The sequence below is a fragment of the Pygoscelis adeliae genome, unplaced genomic scaffold, assembly GCF_000699105.1.
Source record: "Pygoscelis adeliae isolate BGI_AS28 unplaced genomic scaffold, ASM69910v1 Scaffold351, whole genome shotgun sequence".
NCBI lineage: Eukaryota > Metazoa > Chordata > Aves > Sphenisciformes > Spheniscidae > Pygoscelis > Pygoscelis adeliae.
The window spans coordinates 99,137-123,513 of record NW_008824112.1 but is presented as its reverse complement, the minus strand read 5'-3'; the positions used below and the strand labels follow the sequence as shown (position 1 = coordinate 123,513).

The 24,377-nt window shown below is 45.8% G+C and overlaps 2 protein-coding genes across 2 annotated transcripts; both read left to right on the top strand.

Annotated features, from left to right (window-relative positions):
* The first annotated feature begins 805 nt into the window (after nucleotides 1–805).
* Nucleotides 806–4,337, top strand: LOC103925521 (olfactory receptor 51G2-like). Its single transcript, XM_009334251.1, has 3 exons — nucleotides 806–831; nucleotides 954–1,606; nucleotides 4,315–4,337. The coding sequence occupies exons 1-3, from the start codon at nucleotides 806–808 to the stop codon at nucleotides 4,335–4,337; spliced, it is 702 nt and encodes a 233-aa protein (XP_009332526.1).
* Nucleotides 4,338–7,415: 3,078 nt separating this feature from the next.
* LOC103925520 (olfactory receptor 51A4-like) lies at nucleotides 7,416–12,916 on the top strand. Its single transcript, XM_009334250.1, is given in 5 exon segments — nucleotides 7,416–7,466; nucleotides 8,007–8,266; nucleotides 8,268–8,287; nucleotides 8,485–8,552; nucleotides 12,809–12,916. Coding segments are annotated over 5 exon segments (507 nt in total).
* Nucleotides 12,917–24,377: the final 11,461 nt, after the last annotated feature.

Here is a 24,377-nt window from a genome sequence, read left to right as displayed (position 1 = left end):
AAAACTCTCTCCTTTGATAAAGACTAGATGATCGTTGTAGGTCCCTTCCAACTGAAATAGTCTACTCTACTCTATATAACTGCAAGGTTTGATCTTATACAATGTTCATTATCAGTGCCCTTCCTGAAGTTTCTGGACCTCCATTTCCCTGGAAAGATCTCTCATTTGTAGCAGTGACTCTGTTGTTGTGCAGGGATTCAAGGGTTTCCATTCGGGAGAGATTAAGCAGCAAGCATTGCGTCTCCAGTTCCCTGTCTCACACACAAGCACCGGCTGCTTTGTTCAGGCTATTCCGCATGCCATACGTGGGGGACTCTGCATTGCCACAAGATTTATTCCTGCAGCTCTCTTTCTCTGAAAGCTCTTTCTTTCTGCTGATACCTCAGGTGAAATTTGCATTAAATTTATAATTCAATTTTCTTCAAGATGTTATTTAATTCTTATCTATTGGATGAACAATTACAGGTTTTGTTGGATAACAAGTTATATTTACCATGAAAAAAATTAAAACACACCAGTACTGTAATCCACCTTCCCAAGACAAAAATCTGGATCACAGGGGGTGCAAAAGTCTAACTCACTGCTGGATGGACATGCGTGATCTAATCACGATTCATGACTTTAAACCAGCAGTATTTAAAAACAAACATTGCTGTTGGGAACTTCTAACATATTGAGGTAGCTGATAAATTTCAAAACTCCTTGATGCTTTTGTCTAAATTTTTCTCTCATTCATGAATATTTTATCCCATAGTCATCAATGAAAAGGGAAAAATAATCAGCAGCACATTCATTAACCACTGCTATGAGCCTGGGTAATTTATTAAATTTGTGTCATCTGCATATGTAACTATGCGTATGTCTGTTTTCTGGTTTGTGGGCAGTACACTTATTTTTTGAGGTTTTTTTATTTCAGTGTAGATGCTCCTGGTCTATCACGTGGTTGTCAACAGCTCCAGCTCCTCCTGTTGCATGTTCATCCTGGCAGGCATCCCGGGACTGGAGGTTTCCCACATCTGGCTCTCCATCCCTTTCACTTGCATTTACATTGCGTCCCTTGCGGGGAACTGCACAATCCTCTTTGTCATCGGGACCGATCCAAGCCTCCATGAGCCCATGCACCAATTCCTATCCATGCTGGCCATCACCAGTTTGGGTTTGTCTATGTCTACAACGCCAACTGTGATGAGTGTTTTCTGGGCCTACTACGGGGAAATCAGTTTTGATGCCTGTTTTGCTCAGCTTTATTTCGTTCATTCCTTCTCCTTCATGGAGTCCTCGGTACTTCTGGCCATGGCCTTTCATCGGTATGTGGCCACCTGCTACCCGCTGAGATACACCTCCATCCTCACCAGTGCAAGGATAAGCAAGATTGGGCTGGCTGCCCTGTGCAGAAGCCTCTTAGGAGGGCTGCCATCACTCTTCTTGCCGAGAAGGTTGCCCTTCTGCCAGTCCCATGTGCTCTCCCATGCCTACTACCTGCATCAGGACCCGATCAAGCTGGTATGCGCAGACATCACATTCAATAGCATGTATGGGTTAGCTGTGGTCATCCTCATAGTGGTACTTGACCCATTGCTCATTGTTTTGTCATATATTATGACATGCTTTCCCTCTCGTTCATGTCTTCCTGGCCAACATCTACCTGCTGGTTTCCCCTGTGCTGAACCTCATCATCTACAGCACAAAAAACAAACAGATCTGCAGGGGCATCCTCGAGGTCCCCATGCCAAGGAAGAGCTTCTCCCCATGGCACCACAGCGCATAAAGTACCTTTTCTAACTGTTCACCATAAACTGGTGGGATGAACTCATTATGCTGTGTACACCATTGTTACTAATCGAATGTGTACTTCTGGGTGAAGATAGAAGCAATTAATATTCAAATTAATTTAAATCATTGTCCGTGCTCCTTTATTCTGTGATTTATCACAGAATTTTCTCTACTCTGTGAGGTGTGTTGTATTTCCACTGCCCACCGAAGGAGGTCATGCTCCAGAAAAACTTAAATATGCAGGGCTTTTCTTCTCTTGGCCACTGAGGTTGTAACATATCTTGCTCAAGTATTTTTGAGTACTGTAATGAAGAATTAAACCCCAGCCTAGGAAATAATTCAACGTGTGATTAAACCTATGTGATTAGTCACATTGTTTGCATTCACTAAGTAAGAAGCCATTCAGTCACCAGTTATGAAGCCATCAGGAACCAAATAAAGCACAAGTTTTAAACTCCTTTGTATCCTACCTAAATGTGGGTGATTGCAAGTCTTGGATGAATATTTGCCCACTTGTTTTTCATGCATGCTTAAGTCTACCTTAGGGAGTATAGTCTTACTAGGTACCTAGGTAACCTCATCAGTAATACCACATAAGGTCAGGATGACTTAGGTAATGTTATCAGAAATATCAAATTTGGACAGTCATGCAGCAGAACTGGGGCCAATGGAGAAAAAAGTAATGAGAGGCAACTTGTTTACCTGGGAGAAGATTGGAGTGGAGAAAGGAAAGGTCAAAGGCCATGAAAAGGAGGGTCAAGAAATGGTAAAAGAGATAATGAGGCATGCAAGTGATGTGTTTGGGGCTGTCCAGGGTAACAGCTGGGCCACCCTGCACTTGACCTCTATATCTGGAGCAGAACCAAAACCCAAAAACCATGCCACGAGAGTCAAAGCTGTTCCTGTGCTCAGGAGGACTGGGAGAGGCAGTCTGCTTTCCCTGGTTGATGGAGAATACCTGGGTGAATGGACCAGGCATCCTGGCATCACCTTGTCAGCATCTGCCCAACACTTCCGAACAGAGTGGTTGCTAAATGGCTTGCTTTAACGGTACACCATAAATACTCTCAAATCATGAAGCTATGATGGCCATGTTATAAAGCCATGCAGATGTGCACTCACTCTCCCTACGTAGAAAGCACACCGTCCATCGCTCCTGCCTCCATGTGTCTGATATGCACTTTAGCAGGAAGAAATATTGTGCAGCAGACTTTGGGTGGCTGATTCTCCAAAGAATGCCCTATCTAGTAAAGTCTATAAGGCACATGTGTTCCTGCTTTTAAATTATTTTAATGACATATCTAATACCTTTGTATGCTTTAAGCAAGAAAATCAGTCACTTGAGAAATTAAGTGCCTCTGAGGACTCCCCACAGTGGCAGATATATGAGAAAGATTGCACTTGAAGCAGTTACCAATCTCGATTGTCAAGGATAGAAAGTTAAAAAGGGAAACAAGTTTTTATAGTTGAAACCTATAATGTCCTTAAGAGTACACATGCTTCCAGTCTGAAGAACGAGCACTGGGTGCGTCCAGCATCCTGTACCTGAAGTATGTAACAGCACAAACTCTTCTTAGACTTGTAACCTAATAAAAGAGTTTATTTTGAAAAGTTGTGCATACTCATTAATACAGCTGGGAATTGGGATGGTGTTACCATGGGTCCCCTGAAGCAAACAGACTCCCTGATGTCTGTGGCATTATGCACGGGCACATCTGTGAGGGTCTGGATGAGGGGTTGACTCCATACACTTTTTGTTGGAGAACTGTCTTCCTTTATTTATTCTCCCCTAGTAGGTTAAATGTGCCAGCACAAAATGAATTTATACAGTTCAGTTAACTGGCTGAGAGACTTAATGTCTACTTAGATCAGGTTTCTCTGGCCCTTGTTCCATGGAGTTTTTAAGATTTCCAGGGACTGAGATCCCACCCCCATGAGGAAGAATTTTTCCTTAATTGTCCAACTGAATTTTCCCCTATTGCAACTTTTGTACCCATTCTCTTGTCTTTTCATCTCTAATGAGTCTGACTCCATTTTATCTGTAATCTCTTTCAGGTATTGAAAGACTTTAATTAGAAACCTCTTTCGCCTTCTTTTCTTCTGATTAAAAAAACCCAGTTGCTTCAGCCTCTCCTTGTATATTGTGAGCTCCAACCACCTGACCGTCTTAGTGGTCGCACCTGGACTTGTTCCAGTTTATCATTACTTTTGCATGTATGGAAGGATCCACAACTGGACAAAGTACTCCAGATGCAGTCACACACTTGCTGATTAAAGGAAAAAATCTCTTCCCTTGACCTGGTGGTTGCACTCTCACAAATGCAGTCCCGTCTGCAGTTGGCCTTCATTGCTGCAGGGGCACACCGAGGACTCATGTCCAACCTGCTGTCCACCAGGCCCTTTCTGAAGAGCTGCTCTCCAGCCAGGCAGTCTCAGTCAGTACCAATGCAGGGGCTGTTCTGTCCCACGCGCAGGAGTTCGTGGGGTCTTTATGAACTTCAGTTGAGAATTTCCAAGTGCATTTTCTCACTGTTTTGACAGGGCTCAACCCTGCAAAGCGCTAGGTGCCCAGCCCTGACTTAGTGGCTCATGAATGCCCCACCAGAGTTAGATGAGTGCCTAAGCACTTTAAACAACCCACCTCCCGAGCCCACATCTCTTTCCGCACTTCACGTGTCCAGGTAATGAAGTCACTCTGAACTGCAGCAACATCAAATCCTGCAAGTCTTAGTGTGCCCCAGGACAGGGAGACGCTGGGACTGGCCCTGACTCCAGCAGCTCTTCTGTAAGGAGCACGTTATTTCAGGCGTCTCTTAGGCACACAGACATGCATATATGCCTTAGTCATGATGACTCACACTTGATACAGAATCAAAAATGAGCAAATTTTAATTCTGGAAGAAATGATTCATTAGCATAAGACCATTATTTATTGCCATCATGACGTTGCCTAAAAGGAATGCAACAGGCTCTATTTCAATGTGTATTTGCTCTCTACTTGCACCTGGACTGGGGAGGTTTAGTAAGATCTATTGCCAAGCAGCCAGTGGAATGAAAGGCTTGGTACCTAAAGTCCATTAAACACCTTTGAAAATCTCTGTCTAAAATGTGAAAGCCACAACACTGCTAATTGGTAAGCTTCATGCACAAAGGGAAAACCTATCAAAGAATACTGCAAGCCGCTCTTTAGTTCTTACTTCCATTTCAACTAGGCTGACATTGAAATTAATAGAAGACATCTGTCTGCTTTCCTTGTACAAGCAAGGTGCGGTCCTCTCGAGTGGTCACGATTTAAGCTTTCTCAGTTAGACTAAGACATCCTTGAGCTGAAGGTGGTAGCTCAAACCTCTAGGAAAAAAAAAAGCAGAATAGTTAAAGGTTTGTGAGCTGCACCCACCCTACCCATCCATTTGCTGGGGATCTCCTTTGGGAACAAGTCCAGAGACCTGAGCTCACAGCCTGAAGAAGTGGCTGGGGACTGATCCATCCCATTCGAATCTGTTTCCCAGGAGCACTTGCCCTTTTTGCTCTGTGCTTTTCTGACTGCGATTCTGTGATTTTACACACATTCCCCCTTTTCTAATGACAGGTTGACCTGCATGTGTTTTGTTTTCACAGAGCAGCTTATGCAACCACTGGTTATCGTGACAGCCCTTAGCATCACCATCTTCCAGCCTGCCAAGTTGCACCTCTGAGGGATGGAGCAGCGTATGAGAATGACAGCAGAGACCTGCCTCAATTTAGATAGCATCTTCTTTTATAAGTACCTCGGCTGAAGAACAGATGAGCTATATCTTCAAAGTGCAGAAGTTCCTGGTGATTTAGGGTGGATTAATGTTATGGTACTCAAACTGAAACATTGCTCTGTGATCCAATGCTGAAGACAGACCCAAGTGCTTTTTTGAAAACCAGTATATATGAAGAATTTTCAAGCCGAGTACCGAAACAATGAGGTAGCAAACGTTTCTAGTCACTTTTGAACATTTAGGCCATTATGTGACCACAGAGAACATTAAAACCCAGCAATAATAAAAATCTGGGGCTTCAAGAGATGAATTCTGTACCTTCTGTGCTTTGCCTGACACAGGGGCTGCTAAGTTCAAACACATAACTGTTGTATGCTCACGTATCTTCAGTTTCCCCATGCATAATATCACTGGAAATAAAGTCAGAATACATGAAGATAACAGATACAGACAACCTCCAGTTACTGCAGTGTCTGGAGACTGCAATGTCTATAGGGTAAGCCTGGAGTCCAGGCTTACAAAATGATAGGTACCAAAGGGAAAGGACCCAGAAAGAGTTAACACTTGCTCTAGGACTAGATTCACAGTGGGGATTTTACACATGGAAACACCAGGCTCTCCCAAAGTTCCCATGAGACTCCAGTCCCCAAGGTGTTTCAAGGATGTTATGAACGTGAGAGTCACCAACCTGAGAGATGGTGTCTGAGAGGCCAGGTCAGCTATTTACTCAGCTTTATTTCTTGCATAATGACTGCAACAGCCAAATCACCCTTGGTAGGTGAGACAAGGAGCTTGATTTATTGGCACTTCTAATTCTGGCTTTCAACAGGAGTAAGGAGCACTTCAGCTGTGAGATGGCTTTGCTTTGTTTTTAAAGCTTATAATCAGGACACACAAAAAAAGGTTTACCTTTCATCAGGAAACTTTTTCCTAGGTCAGACTGCAAATGGGTACCTTGCCTTCACTTCTCTGGGAGGGTTTGTTTACATCTACCTGTCCTTCCCTCTTCTCAGCTTTTTAATGTCTGGCAGGTGAACCATCCTGAGAAAGCACAGTGCAGCCTTGCAAAGCCAGCAAACCTCTCTAGTCCTTTTAGACTGAAAAACCAGAGGTCAGTTTGTAGATGAGGCACAGTCTGCCCAGTACAACGGTTCCTTGTCCCAGGCATTAAAAGTCAGGTTATGCTCCAGTGACTTTTCCCCTTCCTGCTCTTGAGACCTACACTGCTGGGCTTTTTTCATGGTCACCAGACTCTTCCAGGATGAGGAAGGTTCAAGATAGCTCATTATCTTTCTTCTATTTTTCTTTCAGTTTTTTGAACCAGAGGAAGGTGAGTGATGGGTGGTAAGTGGATTCTTCCCATGTGATGGCAGTGTGCCTGGTGGGAGCAGGGAAGGTTGGAGTCCCTGCTGCCCTGAGGGACAGGAGCTGCTCCAGGGTGCAACCCTGGGTCTGGAGACCGCAGGGTGCAGGGAAGGAGCCAGGCTAAACACAGATGGAGCCGGGCTCGCTCTGCAGGAGGAGGGCAGGGACATGTGATGCAGCAGGAGGGTGGGAGCAAAGGCCCCAGGTCCTCTTTTAAAAGGGTGCAGTAGGAAGATGGTAAGGCACAAGACTTATGTCCTAATTGGGAAATAAGATGTGACTGGTCCTGGCTTGGTTATTTGGAGGGTGTATGTGCACTGCTTGGGGAGACGGGTCTGCTGCTGCTGCAGCTGCTAATGGTACCCAAACGAGCTAATTCAGGTATCACTCTGGCAGGGAGTACATCTCAGCCAGCTCATCTGGCATTCGCAGCATGCACACATGCACACACACACACACACGTGCACATGATATCCTCACCATCCCTTGCTGCATGCTGGAAAACTTGGGGCGCACTCTGCCCACAAGGACATGCAGCTGTACCCCTCGCAGGTCCAAAGGACTGACACACTGTGTTCCCGGGTGAGCCAGGCTTTCAGCCTGCATGCCTCTGAGAGCAGAGGCATTCGCCTTCATTTCTGCGTAAAACTAGAGCACATACTAGCTCCAAGAGAAAGCAAGCCCATGTTAATGACTGTTCGGTTTCTTTAACAGCATTTCAGGAGACAAACACAGTATGTGACAGAGATCTCAGAGGCAGCTTAAACGTTGGGACTGGTTTGGCTCAGCAACTCCCAACACCTCCGATGCGCTCATATTCCCTGGGACAGGTCTGCTGTAAACACAGAGGTACCAGGTGATTGTAAAAGTCATGTGCAGTGAAAGGGCTGGAAGACACTTCACCTGCCAACCAGCCCCCCAAAGGACTCGGGACTTGCCCCTCCAGCCCCCCAGAGAAGATCTTCCTGGGAACATCTCCCTCATGCTGCAGGGACACACCCTGACTGCAGGTCTTCAGCTCGTGATGCTTTTCCTTTTAATCCCATCACACCAAGATTCACATCCATAGCTTCTTGTGGGGAGATCTGGTGCAACCAGCTCAGCTGCTGCTTGTGCTGACAGCCTTCAACATCACCATCATCCAGCCCGCTGCCTTCCTCAGTCACCGCTGGCCTGGAGGCTGTCCACATCTGGCTTGGTCTCCTCATCTGCACCGTCTACACCATCTCCATTGTGGGGAACTGCACCGTTCTCTGCATTGTAGGAGAAGACTGACATCTCCATCAACCTATGTACTTCTTCCTTTGCATGTTGTCCCTCAACAACCTCAGGATCTCATTCTCTACCCTGCCCACAGTGCTCAGCACCTTCTGCTTTGACCTGAGAAGTCAGCTTCAGCACCTGTTTGACCCAAATACTTTTCATCCACTCCATCTCCTTAACTTGGGGCTGCTGCTGGCCATGTCCTCCATTGTTTCATTGCCATCTGTAACCCACTGCACTACATGTCCACCCTCATTGGCACCAGGATCCTGGGCACAGGGCTGGCTGCTGCAGTGAGGGGCTTTGGTGTGCTATCACCCTTGGCTTTTCTTCTTAGGTGCCTGCCTTTGCTGTGCCAAAGCCCTCTCTCATCCCTACTGTCTACACCCAGATATAATGAAGCTGGTACGTGCAGATATTTCCCTCCATATTTTGTATGGTCTGTGTGCTGTTATCCTAGTCTTTGGAATGGACTCATTGCTCATTGTCATCTCCTACGTTATGATTTGGACAACCACCATCACTGCCGTGTCTCAAGGGCAGCATCTCAAAGCCCTGTGGACCTGCGTCTCCCATGTCCTCTGTCTCTACCATACATTGGTTTGGGGAGGACCTTCCTCTTCTTCTGACGTCCAGTATTTACCGCTCTGTGCCTCCTGTTCTCAAGTCTCTCATTTGCAGTGTGAACAACAAGCATATTTGAAAGGGCATCCTCAGAATGATCTCCAGGCAGCAGACCTAAACTGCCTGTGATTTAGGAGTGCGAGTTTGGAGAGATTCAAGTAATTCAGCCCAGACCCTTTCTGTCACAGGGAACCACAAAGCATAGTCCTTCTTATAACGAGGTTGAATTCCACCTCAAATAATTGGGATTTTTGTCCCTACTGCTCCCCTGGGAAGCTGTCTCTAACCAACAGAGGAGAGAGAGTTTCTAATTCTCATTTATAACAGTCTGTTCAGTCAATAGTTTTGTACCACTTGTGTCTGGGCGGGTAAGTGGTGAGCGGATAAGGTCTATGCATCTTCATGCAGAGTTCGTCTTACAAAGAAATGAAACCCATTGTGCTGTCCTGAACTCTGCTGGCCAGCCGTGGAAGGGGCAGGAGGCGCATGGCCGAGCAGTGCATGTCATCAGCCGCAGACCGGTGTAAATCCAGCTCAGGAGCTGCCACCCAACTCATTGCACAGTGTTAAGCAGCAGAATTGGAGGAGCCGGTCAAACGCCTGTGGGTGTCACCTGCCCTTGAGACACTGATGAGCCGTGCACCCCCCACGTGCTGCACCCAGCCTTAGCGGTGGGCACACAAGACATGCGAGGAGGGGCTGCACGAGCCAGGGGCCGTGGGCACGCGTCCTGCCGGGGGGCAGCGGCAGCTGGCGGGGGCGGGGGCTGGGTCATCCCCCACCCCATCCCGCAGGGAGGAGATTGCGTTCCTAAGAGCAGCCACCCTCCACCCTTGACACTTGGATGACTTCACCGCGTTGCAGTTTGTAATTGTCCCTCTAACTGGGTTTTCAGTAAACCCATGTGTCTGACCAGCCCGCAAACTTCTCTTGGTCTTTAGACTCAGCCATTAGACAACAGCATTATCTGTATTTCTTTCTATATTGCAGAGATCATTTGCTTTTAATGTGTATTTTATCAATACTTTATACTCTTGAATACTGAGAGATGTGAAATACTACTGCCGCCTTGTACATCAAATCAATGTAAACACAATGAGAATATGACAAGAGAAGATGAATATGAGTAATAAGTTATTAAACAATATTTCCTGTATGATTTGTAGAGCCAGAACCTATTTGTTTATTTATTTGTATTACATTACCTGAGAGGCTGCATTTAAAAATTCAGAGTGGCATACTACCCGGGAAATTTGTATCTGTTGCACACGATTTTCTCCTTCTCAGTGGAAGAAATTTCATATTTTGTTGCTCAAGATGTTGACTCATGTGATTCTGTGATGCCAGCTTTTATGTCTTTCATTTACACAGTGTAAATAAAATGTGTTAAACATTTAACACATAAAACGTGTTTAAAAAGAGAAAAGAAGAAAAAATGAAAAATATTGTTACATTGCCTGTTAGGTAGCAGATCTGAAGGAAAAATTGCCTTTTCATTTCACAGAGCAGAATTTTATAATTTGACAAAACGAAAATTAAAATAGTTTTAACACAAAGCTTGTTTGGACTTTTTTTTCTGAGAACAAGAACCCTGGAAGCATTTAAAGTAGCCCAAAATATTTTATATCACTTGCTGTCGTGGTTTAACCTCAGTCAGTAACTGAGCACCATGCAGCTGCTCGCTCACTTCCCCCCTCCCTGGTGGGATGGGGGAGAGAATTGGAAGAGTAGAAGTGAGAAAACTCAAGGGTTGAGATAAAAACAGTTTAATAATTGAAATATAATAATAATAATAATAATAATAATAATAATATACAAAGCAATATGATGCACAGTGCAATTGCTCACCACCCGCCGACCGATGCCCAGCCAGTCCCCGAGCAGCGGCCCCCCCCGGCCAGCTTCCCCCAGTTTATGTCCTGAGCATGACGTCACATGGTATGGAATGTTCCTTTGGCCAGTTTGGCTGTGCCCCCCTCCAGCTTCTTGTGCACCTGCAGCCTGCTCAGTCAGTAGGGCATGGGAAGCTGAAAAGTCCTTGACTAGTGTAAGCACTGCTCAGCAACAACTAAAACATCGGTGTGTTATCAACATTGTTCTCACCCTAAATCCAAAACACAGCACTGTACCAGCTACTAGGGAGGAAATTAACTCTATCCCTGCCAAAACCAGGACACTTCCAATGATAAGAAATTGCTGCATCATAAATAATGTAGACAGGAGAACTTCTTAAGACAGTCTATAGTAGATGATTTCAGCCTTCATTCCTTGATCATTTAATATACCTTGAAGGATACTTGGATCAACTTCCTACGAGATTCCTAGAGAATGCAGAGAGGTAAACTGCTGCACAGCGCACACAACCATGTCCTTTATCAGCACCCTTTGTGAGTTCTTTGGGACTTATGTCCATGACCGATGGTCTCTAATCTGGTCTTTACGATGAACAAGGCAGTTGTTGCTTTTACATTTGGCATGCATAATGTCCCCCACCCTCCTGAAATAGCAGGAAACTCTGTCCCTGCCCACCTCACAGTCATTTACATCCTGGCATTAGCTTATGCTAACATATGGTCCATAGAAAGAAAACCAGCCTTCTATGTTTGTGAGGAAACATTCAAAACCTTCAGGACACCTTTGTGAGAAAAAAGTCAAAAAGCTGATGCTGCTCAGCCAGACTGAGTGCTGGAGGTGACCTGTCCCTCCAAAAGCACAAGACCAGGGGTAGCTGTTGTAAATTATGAACAGTCTTTACAAATAAACAGTTTGCTTTACTTCTGCATTAAGACTGCTTCTCTTTCCTAGGGAACCAGCTTCTGACAGCTTGGGATGGTAATGGCCTAAATCACTCAGATCTTTTGCGCAACTGACGTGCTCCAGGAGCCACAAGTACCAAGGAAGGCGGCTCCAAGCAGCAGCCAGCACAGCCTGGACCACTTACCTGCAGTGCCAAGCCCACCGGATAGCATGTGCACTAACAAAAGCATAGTTTCCCTGATGTTTGAGTCACCAAACCTTGCTCCTCAGTTGGTTCAGTCCAGTTGCAAACAGCTTTCTGCAGTAGGTATTCATATTTGCAGTGATGACTGTGTCAGATTTACACAAGAGCGTTGCATTGATTTTCAAGAGCATTGCTTGGGAGTACTGTGCCTCCCCATCGCTGCCCCACCAGAGCCTGGTGTCTAAACAATCAGCTGCCAAGTTTTGCAGTGCTGTGTGCCACTGTTCCATCTGCAGTCAAACTCAGATCACCAAGTACATTACACTTTCCCTGCCAACTCTTGGTAATTAAACAATATATGACTCTCTTGTTTGCAATTAATTTCTCCAACTTTCTTTATGTCAAGGGCTGGGAAACCTAGACTGAATGTCCCTGTGCCTAGTATAAAGTCCTGAAAACCACAGTATCTTTTCCAATAAACTGCATGCAGGCAATTCCTCTTCCTTATGGCACATCAAAAGACAGTCTGACCTTTTCTGTGTCCTTTAGCAGATAGTAAACTGGATCACCTCAAGGTTATATTTGTTGTGCAGCTGAAGTTGTGAGCACAGAGGTACAGATGCAGACCCAGAAGCATAGATGTGAATCAAATTACTCGCTTGCTTGCATACAAAGCAGCAGGCAACTCATTGAAAAGCAGACATTTTCAACTATAGCAAATTAAGTCCTACTGAGGCAGGCTAAGACTGCTGATAGAAATTACACTGTGCATTCAGCCTTCCTAAAATCAGGAAAGCTTCTTTTGCAATGGGTTAATTCATTCATGTGCTAGGGAGCCTCTCCCCTCTGCAGGTGGGTTTGTGCACATAGACGAAAAGGACAAGTTTTCAGGCACAGACTTTCCTCTCCAGACCTGAAGACAGGCAGTTAAGTCGGTATGGCTCTTATAAGCACGTCTTTTTTGTTGGTTTTCTAATCATGTTTCAATCTCAGTCTTGCAGCCCTTTGCACAGCACCTGAAGTTCTGAACTCCTGTCTTGTGTTTGCCCTGTGCCCCCTTCATGCCCAACAGTCATTGCTAACTCTGCATTCACAGTCACGGTATCTTTTTGTCCCTCCGTTGCTAAACCCCATCATTTACACCAATGAAACAATGGAAATTCATAAGGAAATCATCAGGATAATATCCCAAAACAATACCTGAGCTTGCCCCGATCAGCCTTGGTCAGCTGCCACCCACTTGGGGGGGCTGCAAACCCCAGGAGCTTTACCTGGACGGCCACTTGATGGTGAAAGCTGCTCTCTTCTGGGTGCTCTGGAGATGTCAGCAGCGGTTCACAGACCCATATGATCCCACCCAGTCCCTGTAGGGTTTTCTCACTTTCTCATTTCAGTGGACATCTCTGCCCATATTCCCTGTGCCAGAGACTCTGTCCTCCCCTTCCCACCCAGAGGCTTTGTGCTTCACTTTCCCCCAAGGGCTCAGTGATAGTCTGAAGTCTCCCTTATTACCTGGGTCTGGACACCTAATGTTGGTGTAACACAAGATCTTGCCCTTTTGTCTCTGGGCTTCCACTGCGTTTAGGATCTTGTCTGCAGTGAAGCACAGTGCTCCTTCCCCCTCCTTTGAGTATTGGCACTAACAATCTTCAGTGTTTGCAGCACGCATCTTCTTCCCTAAGTGTCAGCACATGCTGCCTGCTGGCTTGCACTGCCCTTTGACAAAAGCACTTCCATCTTTGTGGTGTAGGTCTGGTTATCCCCAGTTCCACCATCATCAGCCAAGAGGAATTCGCACCCAGCACAGTGATGACTAAAGACTGATTCCTGCAAGAGGATTTGCATGAGAGAGGGGAGCTTTCTCAGGAGAAGGGTTGCCCAAGGGTCAGAGCTGCTAGCACTGCCCAGTGCAATGTGTCCTCCAAGGTGTGGAACAAGTGCCACATGCTGCTTCTTGCAGGGACATCCACTGCCCTTGGACAGCAGCCCCTGGGTTCGCTCTGCTGACCCCCAGGCTTTCTGTCCTCTTCCCATGGCTCTCAGCTTTTCCTCAAGGGTTTTAAGTTTACCCCATGATGGCAGGGCCATTTCTGTCTGCAGTGTGCAGATGACATGCGGTGCAAAGTCACTGTTCTGTCCCTCCTGGACCAAATGTCCACAGTAAGTTTTGTGGTGACCTGGGGTGGGTGAGTGGGGTGTGATGAGAGCGGGTGCGGTCAGCCAAGTGGCCCTTCCTGAGCTGTGTCCCAGGGAAGAGACATGTTGGCTTCCCAATGCACTAGTGAATGGTTCAAAGCTGTGCCAGGGGAAGTTTAGACTGGACATTAGGAAGCATTTTTTTACCAAGAGGGTGGTCAAACACTGGAACAGGCTTCCTAGAGAGATGGTCGATGCCCCAAGCCTGTCAGTGTTTAAAAGGCATTTGGACAATGCCCTTAACAACATGCTTTAGCTTTTGGTCAGCCCTGAATTGGTCAGGCAGTTGGACTAGATGATCATTGCAGGTCCCTTCCAACTGAAATACTCTATTCTATTCTATTCTAGGAAAACCCAGGAGACAGCAGAGTGGTCTGGTGGGACTCTGATGCTGAGAGCTCTCCAGCTGAGCCAAGTACCAGCAGAGCCTTTAGAATCATAGAATCATAGAAACAGAATCATAGAACAGTTTGGGTTGGAAGGGTCCTTTAAAGGCCATCTAGTCCAACCCCCCTGCCGTGGGCAGGGACATCTTCAACCAGATCAGGTTGCTCAGAGCCCCATCCAGCCTGACCTTGAACGTTTCCAGGGATGAGGCAACTACAACCTCTCTGGACAAGCTGGTCCAGTGTTTTACCACCCTCATCATAAAAAATTTCTGCCTTATAGCTAGTCTGAATCTACTCTCTTTTAGTTTAAAACCATTACCCCTTGTACTATCGCTACAGGCCCTCATAAAAGTCTGTCCACAAAATAAGCCTCTGGCAATGAGTCTCTGTGATTGATGTATCTTGAGTCTTTCAAGTCCAAGACAAAAGTAATGGAGATAACAAAACAAATTCATATACTTCTCCTTATAAGCACTTCCATTTGCAGCATCACTTTCCAAGCAGCCTGTTCCGATGTTGCCTGCCCTATGTGTGCCCTGGAAGATGAACTGAACCAGAGGCAGGCACTCCCAGGGATAAACTGTCCGATTTCCACAGCCAAGCCAGGCTGATGTAAATCTGGCTTTGGTTAGACATGGCCCACACCTGTGAGCAGAAGTATGCTGCATGACACGTGTAAACTGAAACACGTCTACAGCCTGGTAACTACTATAGAAAGTAATTATGGAGTAAGCAGAAATAAGGCATCGTTTGTCTTAGTGTTGGCTCAGGACCTATTCCAATTTAGCAGGCATCTGGGTGAGCAAGATTGCTTTCCCACACACAGAGCTACACACCTCACTGAGGGAGCCGGGACTGGCGTTTCTTGAGGTGTCAACAGCATTGCAAATTAAGGCCCAGGGTTTGATTTTACCTGAGTTTTGACCTCTATTGATTCAAACCACTAGTAGAGTTGAGATGGAAGTGGATTTGCGTTAATTTGCCGAAGCAGTGCTGGTGACCCAGGGACCCCAGTGACGTTTCATACAGTTGCTCTGTTGGTCCAGGCTCAGTGGGATCCCGCTGGTGAGACCCCGCCAGGCCATCCACATACTTCACTCACTCCGAAAACGCAGGAAATCTTCCTCCTGAACATTTCTGCAGAGGCTGGTCAGTGACACGGCTGTATCTGCTGGCAATTAAACTGCCACAGGTTCGCTGAACTTAAAGGGTTTTATTGATCAGCAAAGTGTTGTTTATTCAATTCTCCAGCCATCCAGGAAAATTGCTTCTTTATTGTTCTCTAAAGAAGCAATGTTCAGGACAAGACACACATTCCTAAAACAAACCTACTGCAAAATATCAGCCCAGATTTGACACATTCATGCAAGGAGGTTATTGTGTTTTATATGAAGATCGCAGATATGCAGAATTTTCAGTATAAATTAAACCCAAAGTAGTAGTTTGACCTAATGCAACTCAAACATTGCAAACCAAAGCCAAACTTAGATCTGTTTTTTACCTCAAAACTATATTGAATCAGTGATTCCTGGCAAAAAGAAATGCATCATCTCTGTTTTACAAGGGAACCAGTGACAATGCTGTAAATGTGCTGTTTGCTGAGTGTTGTAGCACTAGTTTCTTTCTCTCTGGCAGCTTTTGTGACCATGCTGGATCATCTTCACAGCAATTTTGCAATGTTAGGAGCCAAGTGAGACTTAATTGGTTTTGGAATTGAGATAGTTTCTTTTTTAATTATTTTGTTGAAATCTGGGATACGTAGCAAGACAAGGAATGTCAAGATCTGCACCAACAGAAAAGAAAGATATTAAGTGCTAAAACAAGATTTTGGGGGCAGTTTTCATTACAACAGATCAGGCTTAAGGCAGAGCAGCTGCTGGATTTAGATTGTTTCTCAACCGCTTGTTTAGCACTGACTTTTTCTTGTGCTGTAGAAAATTTTCAGAAAAAAAGCATTTCTGTGTAGTGAAGCAAGACCTAGGCAGCAGAACAGGTGCAGTTTAAAGGCTCTTTAGATATCTTTCTTCAACAGCCAAGATCTGAGGTGCCTTCAGAGACTTTTGAGGATCTAACTCAACCTACATTAGCTGTGGTTTTGGTCTTTTCTATTTTGTATATGGCCACTGCCAGTTGTCTGATCCACTCTGTGGGTGTCAGAGGCAAGTGCATCACAGCTTCAGACTGGCTGAGGCTGGCAGGGACCTCTGGAGGTTGTCTGGGCCAACTGCCTGCTCAAGCAGGGCCACCCAGAGCCATTGCCCAGGACCATGTCCAGACGGCTTTTGAATATCTTCAAGGACGGAGACTCCACAACCTCCCTGGGCAACCTGTGCCAGTGCTTGACAATCCTCACAGTAAAAAGGTGTTTACTTGTGTTTAAAAGGGTTTTCCTGTATTTCAGTTCGTGCCCATTACCTCCTGTTGTATCACTGGACACCACTGGAGAGAGTCTGGTCCCCTCATCTTCATTCCCTCCTATCAGGTATTTGTACACATTGATAAGATTCACCCGAGCCTTTTCCTCTCCAGGCTGAACAGTCCCAGCTCTCTCAGCCTCTAGGAGGGATGCTCCAGTCCCTTCATCAACTTGGTGGCCCTTTGCTGGACTCAGTCCAGCATGTCCATATCTCTCTTGTACTGGGAAGCTCAGAACTGGACACAGTACTCCAGGTGTGGCCTCACCAGTGCTGAGCAGAGGGGAAGGATCCTCTCCATCACTGGTCTTCCTGGTCCCAACCCCAGCAACAGGGAAGAGCTGGCTGAAAGTGTTAACATTACAGCAAATTGCTCATGAATAATTTTATACAAACAATATATATAGGTAACAGTGTGAGTAACATGAGTAAAATTAAGAAATAAAGTGTGCAGCTAGGTCCCATCAAGGTTGAAGTAACATTTGCTTACTCCAAAACTCAAGAAGCAGGCACAAAAGGGCCTTTTGGAGAGGTGAGCTACGTAGGGAACTTGAGCATAATGGAAGAAGTAACCTCCAAGTATTACTGAGAAAGGACGGCCAAGACACAAGTTAAACTGAAGGAGTTGATGGAAGGAAATTCTTGGAGATACCATAACTGTGAAGCAAAACTAAATCATCCACAGTTGTCTTTGTACTGCTAAAACTGAAAACAATAGTTTATGCACCACAGGTGCTAGCAAAAAATTAACATCAGTATTCTCAAATAGAGGAGAAAGCTTTGGCTTATTCTGTAATAGCAATAAATGTCATGCCTTTATTGACAGGAAACCAATATTAGCAGAAACTGGCCATAAAAAAACTCATTGGCAAGAGCAATGGAAGAAAACACTCCAAGTGTGTGATCTGCAAATCAAATACTCAGGATGGAGTTGGCATTTGCAGACACTCTGTCTAGACCTTCTGCAACAATGCAATGCCTCTAAAGCATAACGTCTGGTACCTGTCAAGCTGCTAATGGAGGGCTCAGGTCAGCTCTGGGAGATGTTGTCCAGCACTTTCTCTCTCCAGGACCAGCATTCTTCCTGTGTCATCCCTAATGCTGCTGATGTGAGTATGACCTTTTAGATCGTGACAGCTGCTTAGGCACCACTGGCCATGGCTTTCAATCCACACATGAGCTATGCCCCATCCTGGCCATGCCAGAAAGAACCAAAATGGGATTATCCATTCTCGGAGCTCCTGCTCCTGACCTGAAGTTGGAGCGCATGCAGTCCTGCAGGTCTCATGTGATCCACCACTCGCAGGACAACCTTGCAGGTATCACCATGCTGGCCTGCACAAACACCTTCAGAGGATCTAAGAACTGTTTCTGAAGACAGGGCTCTCACCACCCCATGTTCCCATCCTCAGCCTCCTGCCCATGCCCGCATACTTCAAGGCCATGTCTGAATCTTATCAGTATTTTATATTTTGCCTCTTTTTCCCCTTCCTGCCCCTAACTGCAATTCCTTGAGCAACTTCATTCTTTAGGTCAGACAGGGGGGTTGCATTACACCAGGATACCTATCCTAAAGATATCCAGAAGGGCAATGTGGCCTCATCTGTCAAAACTGAAGGCTGGCGTGTTTCTAACCAAGCTTTCCTTGGAAGTTTTGCTAGTGGCAGTCACAAACAGCTCTGGGTAGTCTCTCCCCACCCAAACCCCACTGAGGAGATGGGGATGCTCAGGGAGTCACACATCATCATTCTCCCCATTTCAGATGAACCAGTGGCAGTAAGGGCTGAAAGATGGCCTGAAAAATTTCTGTGGTTCCAACACAGTGGAAGATGCTCAAGCAGCAAAACAAAATAGCTCCCTTGCATGCCATGGAGACAGCAGCCTTAGCCACAGGCTGTCAGATTCCCTTCTGAACTAGCCTGACTCTGCCCTTTCAAATTTCTGATTTGCAGCACACTTTGTGCAATCAGCCCTGTGTGTTAGTAGAAGATTAGGAGTGGCAAAATTATTCTTACTGCATCTTAAGCAATGCTTAAATGAGGCTGCCTCTTCAGGCAAAGATATTCTTTATGGGTATTTAAGCTTGTAATCATTATCAGTTTCAAGCTAAGGGCAGTTAAAAATTAAAAATACACATTCTTCATATGACTTTCTGCATTAAAAAAAAAGAAAAATTTATACAGTGAATGACAAGAAAAGGTAAGGTAAGGTTTGGCCCCAAAGAATTTGGCACAACACCATCAGACACGCTGTTTTCTCAGGAAGGTGAAGTTCGGTGCTGCTGGGAAGGTTAGTGCTAATGCCTCACTAGAGCAATGGTGCTTGGTTGCAGGAGGCAAAGGTTTTCCAGGACAGTTTTGCACACGTTTCATGTCTTTTTGTGATGCAGTCCATGTGCCATGTTCCCATTGAAGCACATATGCCACTAAACCTGAAAACAGGACTTTGGTGTACGAATCTGTTTTGCACCCTTAGCCCATGGCAGCCGTGCCGCCGGCAATGGTGTAGCACACCTTTCTGGTGCAGAGGCGTCAGCGGGAGGTTTGCTGTTGAATTCAGCGAGAGCGGAGCTGGAAGGGAGAGTGGAGGGGTGCGAGCAGCACTGGTTTAGAAAAAGAGCCCTTACCATGAAAGACCTTAATCGCATTTAGCTTTCTGAAGGGAGGCTTGATATACCTTAGGGAAATCACTTACCCTATCTTTGCTGCTCAAAATGAGAATAAATAACACTTCTTTCCTCCTGTCTTCAGAAACTGGCAGGCTCGTAGAGGCTACAAATCCCCTGGTTCTCTTGTTAGGCCACTGTATCGTGGTTTGGACAATACAGCCATGACTTCTGCTGTAATATTAAGCTGCTACCATTAAATGAATGATAAAGTAATGATGAATTAAATACACATTACTGTAGAGATAACAATAAATTATACATGCACCTGCTACTGCAACCTCTTCTGACTTGGAGGCAAGCATCAGCTTTCTGATTCCTAACAGCCAGCTTTAAAGAAGTAACATGGGTCGTATTTTTTACTTATAATTTCTTCATTAAATAACAATGCCATGCATTATCTCTGAGTAACAAGAAATGAAGTCAAACTACTGAAAGAAAACTATTATGTTCCACCTTAGAATGACATTAAATATTTTTTGGCTGTTTTTAGATATAGGAACTCAAATGAAAAGGGCATTTTAGCAACAAAAGAGCTGACAGTAAATGTGATCAGTCATGCAACTCACTGCACAAGGCTGCTCTGAGGTGCTCTGCAGCCTTTCTCCAACTCTGCAGCTCTGCTTTGGGGAACACGTTGCTCTGATTCCTTCGGTTGCTGTTGCAAAGTGACGCCCAGGAGATTTTTTAGCTCTTGGCCAGGTACCCCAGGAAAGCAGCCACTCTGGAGCAAGAATATTTTTAGGATTTGATAACAATAATTTGTTTCAATGCTTAGTTAATATCTACTTTCTAGATGCCAGAGTTTTCTCTAACCTATGCACGCACCATTATTCATTCCTGAAATGGAAGATCTGTGGCCCATAGATGTGCATCATTCCTTCAAATAGTTTGAAATTACCCTCTCCATTCTCGTCGGTATGTGTATCTCCTCTTTGCTGCCGCTGGTGCGTTGTTTGCTGGTTGCAGGACTCAGTTTCGCAGCGTCACTGCCAGGCACCCAGCCATCCCCGTGTGGTTGTGGGTTACCCTGAGCCTGTCGAAAGCGTCTCACCCATGCTTACCGACGTGCTTCTGACACAGCGAGGGACACGGGGACGCATTTGCCTGGTGACTGGTTTCACTCAACTAATGGCAGCAAGGTTTGCTGTTTGATTGACAAGAAAAGGTAAGGTGAGGTTTGGCCCCAAAGAATTTGGCACAACACCATCAGACACGCTGTTTTCTCAAGAAGATGAGGTTCGGTGCTGCTGGGAAGGTTAGTGCTAATGCCTCACTAGAGCAATGGCGCTTGGTTGCAGGAGGCAAAGGTTTTCCAGGACAGTTTTGCACACGTTTCATGTCTTTTTGTGATGCAGTCCATGTGCCATGTTCCCATTTTAACACATACACTGCTAAACCTGGAAACAGGACTTTGGTGTACATTGAGTGCCAGCGGTGACGGCACATGCCACCACCACTTCTCAGCAAAGCCACCAGCCTGGCTTTGACAACGGCTGACTGGGTTAGCACTGCCGCGTAGCACAGCGGGTAACAGATGGCAACAACCCAATCAAACACCAGCAGGGTGACAGACTCTGCCGAGAAGCTGAAATGCAGGAAGAACATCTGGGTCAGGCAGGTGACAAAGGAAATCTCCCCAGCACAGAACCAGAACGGAGCCAGCATCTTGGGCAGAGTCACGGTCGGCAGCATCAGGTCAGCGATGGCCGGCATGGACAGGAAGAGGTACACGGGCTGGTGGAGGCTACATTCTGTCCTTATGACAAACAACACAACACCATTTCCTAGCAGGGCCGCCAGATACATGGAGCAGAATGGGATCGAGATCCAGATGTGCAACTTCTCCATGCCTGGGATGCCAGCCAAGATGAATGTTGCTGGCGCCAAGCTGGTAAGATTGAATGGTGGTACGTTTCACCTGAAAGCAAAGGCAGAAGACACTGCAGAAGGTTGTTTTAGATGCTTAAGCTCTTCCATCACTACCAAATGCCTTGTACCACCTTCTCTGATCTGCTAATAGCCACAGCCAGAGGTATGAACCCGAATTATGATGACCCGTGGTCTGCAATGTGTTGCAGCATGTACTTATACTCCTATTATGTGTAAACGGCAATGTCCAAATTTTCTCCTCACTCGATTTTAATACGATGTAAGTGTATTTTTCTTCTAAGTACTTCCACTTAGACCAGAGTGAATGGAGAGACAATCAATTCTTATTGCACAAATACCTTAAATTGATGTTCTGTAAGTCCAGAGTAGAAGGAAGAAGTTGGGCAACAAGAGAGGAAAGGTCAAGTGTTTGCAGGGATGCACAAGATGTTCTCAGACTTCAGGAACTGCAGAGGGGATAATTGGGAGTTTTAAGGTACCTGGACTCACACTAGGTTAGAGAACAAAATTAGCTCCAGGTTTGAAGTTGGCTGCCCATGTTCCTTCCTTCTCCAAACTTCTCTCTCCCTTTCCTTTTGGTTCTGGAACCCAGTTAAACTTGCTTTGCATGTCTTTTTCAGTGTGAATCTAGCAGAAATAAAATTTAACCAGGCACTTGGAAAGACCTTTGTGTTAGGGGAATACCTGTGTGAGATGGAGTTCCTCCCACCAGCCAAAGAAAGGGATGCCCTGGAGAGGTCTAAAGAGCACTGGAGGCTGGATCAGACCCAGACTCACACAAGTTAAAATGGGATGTGACTTTTTCTCGGCAGCTTCTGCAATAACAGTCAGCTCTTAAATATAAAAAGTCAAAGTAGGAATTGCCCATAATGCAGCCAAGATGAGAAAGTGATGCAAGTGCTTAAAAACAAAACTGTGAGGTTGCTGCATACCAAAATATTGACTCCATGTGTGAGAAAGCAATTGTATTTTAAATAACAGATTTGATTCCCTGTTCACACTCAGTGAGAGAGAGACACATTTCACATCTAAAATATCCTGAACCAAGAAAGTCCAAGGAACCTGCTCCATAGAAACAAAACATGACAGTGGACTGTCTTTAAAAACAAAATTAGTCAAAATAATAGCTATCTAATTCTGTAAATGATTTAAAACAATTCAGCATAAATATCGCATGAAATAAAAATATGTGATGTATTAACAGACAAAATATTATTAATGCTGATAGCATGTATATTCTGTGCTGCCATACCAAAAGCTAGTCATCTCTTGCAAAATGCAAATGTTAAACTGCAAATAAACAAGGATCCACTGCACCTGCAAGTGGGAATTTCAGTGCAACCAGGAGCTCTGCACCAGAGGAGCCTCTCAGCATTAGACCCCTTCCTCCAAAATCTAATCGCCACTATAAAACTGTATTAATACAGATACAGCTCTAAGGATGCATCTCCTACAGCTACCCCTGAGCAGTCCCTTGGATTCTTCTTTCCTAAAATCTTTTAATCCTAATTTAAACTAAAAGCTATAACCTAGAAAAAATCACATTCCTACAGAGCTGCCTAAGGATTACAAAAAGGCCTGCAGAAGTCTGTTGGCATCACTGCAGAAGGCTTTAGCTGCAAGCACCTCTGGTTTGCCCTGCACGTCCCCAGCACCCAGCACAAGGGCTCTGGTCGAGGATGCGGCTTCCCGGTGCTGCGGAGGGAGAGGGGATGGAGCCCCTCTCGCTGCCATCCATGGGGGCAGCCTCCCCCACAAATAATCAGCCTTCAGGAGAGAGGTTAGGGAAACAAAAACAAGGTGGAAAGAAAGGTTTCATTGGTGATTCATTGTCTCCTAACAAGAGAATGAAAATAATAGAAGTATTTCTCTTGCATGGCCTGAGCACGTCGGCAGCTCTCCCGCAGGAGCAAGATGTGGGATGCTGCAGCTGACCCAGGCAAGCTGCGGGCAGAGGCCAGGGCAGTCCAGGCTGGCATTACCTTCATGTACCTCACCCCGTGTGTGGATTACTCCTGCCTGCTCGTGCCGTCCTGTCGTCTTTAACTCAGCAACTCCAGCTCTCAAAACCACATAATCTCAGTTAGAGAGTGGTTGATCTCACAGGTAGGCAAGGGAAAGCTCTTCACACGATTATTGTTAACCGGGAATTTGGCATCTCTGCGCCAGAATCTCAACGTTCTAGAGATCCTTCTGGCCCCAAATCCACAATGCCAACAGCTCACTAGATCCCTGACCTTAAGAGGATCCGGGGTCCCTGGCTGCGCTCTGGGCAGGGGCTGCAGTGCCAGAGCCGGGGCGGTGGGGGCACCTGTACCTCTCTGCAGGATCCCAGAGGACGGAGGAAGCACTGTGCCCTGCTCAGCAGCTCTGTAAGCGCCCTTCCAGCTGAGGAGACATGCCCTGGGATGTCGTTCCCCCACTCCTCCAGCCCCACCTTTGCACCACACACATTATAAGCGTGTTGCTCTCTGCAGACGCACTCACAGGTCCCTAACGCGTGGCTCTGTGCCTGCCCTGCCTCCCTTCCCGCCGAGCGCACAATTATACCCATGCTGCTTTGCATCTCCTGTCCTCGGGGCCCTGGCTGGACTGACGTGATGTAGCTGCAGGGTGTGGCAAGACACAGTCAAGCTTTGGAAAAACAGGCGTGACGAGTCCTAAAAAAGCGGTCTGACCTATCAAAAGTGCCGAGCATCCAGACATACAAACTCGACGCAATTACTTTTGCAAATATCTTAGCACATATATATAAATAGCAATCCATGTTTTGAATAGATTATTGAGCGTGATACATAACACTTTTGGTGATTAATGCAATAAAAGGAATTTGGAAGAATTTCCCCTTAGCAATGAGAGAGGCAATCTGTGGGCTGTGCTCCTCTAGGGGATGGGAGGAAGAGTTTGGGGGTTAGGAGCCCTCCTTGGATGAATGACTGGACACTGCCCGCATTTCCCAGGTCAGTCGGTGACCACCCCTCCCTTCAGCCCCTCAGGAATCTCACCATACATAGGGTTAGAAACACATTAGTCTGCAGGAACCATTTTCTGCAGGCTGAATCATTTCAGTACAAATTAGCCTCCAAGCAGAGGCAGCTGTGGATGTCA

Excerpts from the sequence above, each read along its gene's own strand:
- LOC103925521 (XM_009334251.1), top strand. The coding sequence starts at position 806 with ATGAGCCTGGGTAATTTATTAAATTT. Across the intron at positions 832-953 it reads CTGGGTAATTTATTAAATTT|CTCCAGCTCCTCCTGTTGCA; the intron begins GTGTCATCTGCA and ends GGTTGTCAACAG. Across the intron at positions 1,607-4,314 it reads TTTGTCATATATTATGACAT|GGCTCAACCCTGCAAAGCGC; the intron begins GCTTTCCCTCTC and ends CTGTTTTGACAG.